The sequence below is a fragment of the Arachis duranensis genome, chromosome 2, assembly GCF_000817695.3.
Source record: "Arachis duranensis cultivar V14167 chromosome 2, aradu.V14167.gnm2.J7QH, whole genome shotgun sequence".
Lineage (NCBI taxonomy): Eukaryota > Viridiplantae > Streptophyta > Magnoliopsida > Fabales > Fabaceae > Arachis > Arachis duranensis.
In genome coordinates, this window is record NC_029773.3 from 672875 (window position 1) to 678874 (window position 6000).

The 6000-nt window shown below is 28.8% G+C and overlaps 1 protein-coding gene across 1 annotated transcript; it reads left to right on the top strand.

Moving 5' to 3' along the window:
- Positions 1-249: 249 nt before the first annotated feature.
- On the top strand, positions 250-2363 carry LOC107472873 (pentatricopeptide repeat-containing protein At2g46050, mitochondrial-like). Its single transcript, XM_016092402.3, has one exon. The coding sequence runs from the start codon at positions 348-350 to the stop codon at positions 2307-2309; it is 1962 nt and encodes a 653-aa protein (XP_015947888.1). The 5' UTR covers positions 250-347; the 3' UTR covers positions 2310-2363.
- Positions 2364-6000: the final 3637 nt, after the last annotated feature.

Genomic DNA, 6000 nt, shown 5'->3' on the forward strand with positions numbered 1-6000 from the left:
TAACAATAGTATTTTTTTGAATTGTAGAATGATAGACATTAATATTAAATATGAAGCAGTTTAATTTAAAGTGTAAAAGTTAGATCTTTCAATTTTTAATAAGTACATAAATCAAACTCTCTAATTTCTGTTTAAAAAAATTAAAAAAATTGAGGTACAAAATCAAATCCCAATTTTAATACCTCTCATAATTTTAAAAATAACAAAAATTACGATATTAAAGCATATTACTCGCCATACTCCCACGAAGAAAAACCTAGGTGCCACCAAATCCACAGGTATGCAGAAGTTTATAACATGAAATTCTCAGGGTTCAGTTGTAATTTTATCTTTTTAATTTTTATCCTATGTTCTTCAAATCCCATTTCAAAAAACAGTTCCGTTTCCCTCCAACACTTTTCTCATTTGTAACTCAATGCTTCAGTAACTACTCTCATGAACCACATCCATGTAATCATTCCCTTAGCAGACTCAAAGCTTTTGTTCCAATCCCTAATGAACCCAACTTTAGGGAGCCTGAAATTGTTCATTTGTTTTGTGCTAAAGCCCTCAAAGTTGCTGCTATAAGGGCTTTTCTCCCTGAAGGGAAACAGTTGCATGCCCATTTGATAAAGTTTGGTTTTTGTCATGTTCTGTCATTGCAAAATCAGTTCTTGAGTATTTACCTTAAATGCAAGGAAACCAAAGATGCACTTAAACTGTTTGATGAATTGCCTGGGAGAAATGTGGTCTCGTGGAATATCCTGATCCGTGGCTTTGTTGGATGTGGAAATGAAAATGACTTATTTCCTCATCTGGGGTTTTCTTATTTCAAGCGGATGTTGTTCGAAAAGGTGGCTCCGGATGATATAACATTGAATGCTTTGATTGGTGTATGTGCAAAGCTTCATGATATCAAAATTGGAGTACAACTGCACTGTTTTGCAATGAAAAGAGGACTTGATTTGGATTGTTTTGTAGGTAGTGCTTTGGTTGATTTTTATGCAAAATTTGGTTTGGTTGAGAATTCAAGGAAGGTTTTTTGTGCTGTTACACATAGAGATTTGGTTATGTTGAATGTCATGATTTCTTGTTATGCCCTGAATTGTTTACCAGAAGAGGCCTTCAGGATTTTCAACTCAATGAGATCGGATGGTGCTAATGGCGACGAATTCACTTTTAGCAGCCTGCTAAGTATATGTGATATTTTAGAATATTATGATTTTGGAAAGCAAGCTCATAGTCTTATTCTGAAACTGTCATTTGAATCCGATATTCTAGTGGCGAGTGCATTAATCAATATGTACGCAAAAAATGAAGATGTCATTGATGCAAAGAGAGTATTTGACAAGATGGCGATTCGAAATGTTGTGGCATCGAATACCATGATTGTTGGGTGTGGAAATAATGGCAAAGTGATTGATGTTATGAAGATTCTCAGAGATATGTTACTCGAAGGAATTTTCCCCGATGAACTCACTATTTCCAGCGTTCTTAGCTCGTGTGGCTATGCTTCTGCCATAACTGAAACTCAGCAAGCTCATGCCTTAGCAGTTAAGCTGTCATTTCAAGAATTTGTATCTGTTTCCAATTCTTTGATTACTGCATACTCCAAGTGTGGTAACATAACTAATGCATTCAAATGCTTCAGATTGATGTTAGAACCTGATCTTGTTACATATACTTCACTGATAAATGCATATGCATTCCATGGTCTTGGCAAAGAAGCAACTGGGATGTTTGAGAAGATGCTATCGTGCGGCATAAAACCTGACCGGATTTCTTTTCTTGGCATTCTCTCTGCTTGTGTGCATTGCGGATTGGTGAACGCAGGACTGCACTACTTCAAATTAATGACAGATGTGTATCATATTATTCCTGATTCAGATCACTATACTTGCCTTATTGATCTCCTTGGAAGACATGGTTTCATAAACGAAGCCTTTGAATTCTTGAAATCAATTCCAATTGAAGCTGAATCGAACATGTTAGGAGCATTCATTGGGTCTAGTAAACTGCATGAAAATATAGAACTGGCTATATCGGCAGCAGGAAAGCTTTTTGCCATAGAGCCAGAGAAGATTGTGAACTATGCTGTCATGGCTAACATTTATGCTTCTCATAATCACTGGCTTGATGCTGAAAGAGTTCGAAAAACCATGAGGGACAAGAATGTTGCTAAATTCCCAGGTTGTAGCTGGATACAGGTTGGTAATCAAGTTCATTCATTTGTGTCTAGTGATAAGGCACACCCCAAAGTTTTGCAGATTTATGCTACTGTAAAAATGTTGCTTAGTCCATTGAAAGAAGAAAATGGTTTGAATTTGTAAATGGTATACAGATCATGATCTACAACATATTGGGCATATTTTACAACAACTCAATTTTGGGAAATGCTTTTGGTTTCTCTAAAGTTGTATGAACAAGGATTTGATTAAAACTTTTTGTTGTGCTTTGTAAGTATAATCTTACTTGGCCCTAGGATCACTCACTCATATAAATGACGCTATCATATTTTCATCTTTCAAACTCACTAACACTCATAAAACAAAGGAGAAAATTTCAAAACATACTAATTTTCATTATGGAACACACACATACAATACACAAGGCATATGTGTCTTTATATAGGCAATGTTTCCTACTAAAATAATAATTTGTGAATCAAAAATCAATTTTGTAATGACTACCATGCTATGAGTTGTCTTCATGAATCTTCCTTCAATTTGCATTCATGTAGTTTCCACAATCTTCTAATTTAGGTTGCTTGTCCTCCAATTTCAATTCAATTTGATTTTGAATTTCTTCAATGTTGTAAAATGTTGTAGTTATACTACTCTCTTGAATGTTCTTGGTTATTCTCCAAATTTCCAACATCTTCTAGTAAATTAATGATTACTAGAATGTGACCCGCGCGATGCGCGGGACGGTAAATTAATAATAATATATAATAAATACTAAAAATTATTATGTTGTGTAGAATTAAATGAAATATGTATAAACTAAAAATAAATTTAAATGGTATTTTATTTAAAAGAAATGGTAGTACAAAGTATTTGGATGTTGGAATTGATTTTTGTATTTGGTTTAATTGATGGAATTGGTCTTCTTATGTGGCACTCGTCCTCCTTTTTTTTATTGGTTGTTGTTAGAGTTGTTGTTTTCTTCTTTCTGTCGTAGGTTGTTATGAAGGCATGTTCCTTATGAATTGGTGAGTTGTGTGCACTTTCTTTTGTGTTGTTTGCTCTCTCTTTGCATGTATGGTCTTCTTCCGAAAACGTGTCTTAAATTTGTATCGTTTTTTTTTTCTCCTCAACCTCTTGATAGGTATGTGATCTTCGTCTGATGATATTAGTGTTGGCGAAGTTGGTTCCTATAATCAATAAATAATATAAATTAGAAATAAATGAATTAATTTTTGAGAGATTTATTAGTTATGAAATATCCATAAGTCAGCTGTGTGAATTCTTCAATTTCTGGATTGATATAGATTTTTGTACTTGAAGTTGTGCTAACCTAATAATCACCTAATATTATAATATAATAGGTTATATAAAATAAGATCGTATTGTATTGTGTCAATAATGTATTATATAAAATATAATTCTTTGAACTAAAAAAAACAATAAATTAAAATTTTTTGAAAAAAATCATACCTTTATATTCACTAACCAATGTTGATGTGAGTGTAACAATTTTTTGGCCCTTGATTTGTGTTGTAATTTCTTTATTTATCTGATTTGAGAGATTTCTCCACAACGTGACTTTCAACACGATGTTCCTAAAATTAATAGTATTTTGTTAATAACTATATATCTAAATGAAAAATGAATTGGTTGTATATTTTTTTACTCTTTGAGTATTAATTCCATTCTTCGTATTTTTGTGGGTTTTCTTTTAACATCTACTTGTTCTTCTTCTTCTATTGCATGCAGTTTTTCAATGACATCTACAATAAAAAGAACAAAAATGTGTTGATTTTTTTTAATAAAGTATTTTTAATAAGAATAATTGAAATAATATAAAATAAAATTACCTGTTAAAATTTGTCTTTGACCCACTCTGTCACATAATGTCTCAAGTGATGCAAATTCAAAATAGTGTTGGAGAATATTCAAAACTGGATCTTTGATTTCTTTCACAATAGTTGTTATTAAAAATTTTGATTTCATAGTACCTTTAATTGCTCTGTACAAATCATTTGCATCTTCTATTTTCAAATTTTTGATAGTATAGACTTTTTTTTCTAACAAATGTTTGAATTTATTTATCATATTTTTCTTTATCATATTTTTCTTCACAATTACATGAAGAGGTGTTCTCTCCGGTGTTAGTAAATCATTGTTAACAATTAGTTAAAAAAAATGATTGCGTTTATTTTTTTAAATTATTAGAAAAGGAACAATGATTATCAAATTGAGAGAAGTTTAACTTTAACGATATTAAAATACAATTATATATAAAGTATTATAAAATAATATTAAAAGTATAAAAAACAAAAATAATTAAAGCTTTTTTTTAAATTCAATTTAAAAACAGAATAAATTTGTTTAAAATTCAATTTAAAAACAAAATAAATTTGTTTATTTTGTACCTTTTCATCTAATATAATCATTTCTAAGAAAATAGGCTCCTCTTTATTTTTGGGTGTTAATGTTTTCCATAGACGAACCACGCAAACTTTGATAAACCAATTGTCCGTATGTTTGGTTATATTGTCCAATAAATGATGCTCCATTGAGTAAGTTTGAGATGTTGTATAGTTTGGAAAGAAATTTCTTATGGTAAATTTGATGTTATTTTAAAGAATAGTGATTAGAGACTTATATAAGTAGTTCAAATAGTATATAATTTAAATATTTGTAATGTAAAATTTATTATGATTAATAATATTATTATGACATTTATTATATGGATATTTATTACATTTAATGATTGAGTTTATAGAAATTAATAAATTAATTATTGGTGTTATAAAGTTATTATACTGTTTATAACGGTAAAATATAATAAATATAAGAATATAGATTTAATATCTTTATAGGTTACAAACTTAATTTCAAAATTTATAATTTAAAAAGACTTGGTTGAAGAATATTTGTATATTATATGAATTTAATAAAAAACTTCTAGATTTATATGGACTTAATAGAAAACTTTTAGACTATTTGCAAATGTTTAAGTTTTAGGAAGTTTTAGAATACTTCACCTACATGAATAAAATACACCCGATGCTTGATGTGACTATATGATACTCTTTTTGTATTGTAGAGATCCAAAGTTGAGACCTATGTTCGCTGAAATAATGGCAGTAGTGAAGTAATATGCAATAATAATGATATAAATTTTTAATGAGTTAATTTACATAAATTAATAAATTAATTATTAGTATAATAAATTTATTGTATTATTTATAACGGTAAGATATAATAAATATAGGAATATGATTTCAATGTCTTTATATGTTACAAATTTAATTTCAAAAATTTTAATTTAAAAAGACTTGATTAAAAAATATTTGTATATTATATGGACTTAATTGAAAATTTTTAGACTAATATTAATAAAAAATATTAGTCCTTAACGTTTCTCTTTGAACAATTAATATATACTAACGTACCGAAAATGGCAAAAAGTTTATTACCAGTAATTCAAAATTAATATTCTAATTACTTAATTAAATGACTTCATAAAATTTTGCGGTTAGAATAGAAGCTAGTACATCTTCTTTCTGCCCATTTTTTCTTATCCCACTTTTAAAGCAATTTATTAATTAATAATAGTATTTTTATCTGTAATCATGAATAATACCAATTATTCCTAATAAAATACATAAATTAGCAAGTTGAATTAGATAATATCATACTATTAAATGTGATCGGTCCTTGGTGGATCAAATTGAATGCCGATATCTTAATGACAAAGATGACCAAGCATTTCACCTAATATGATATTGTCACATTTAAATATATATTTCTTAGTGAAGTAATATGTAATAATAATGATATAAATTTATTGATT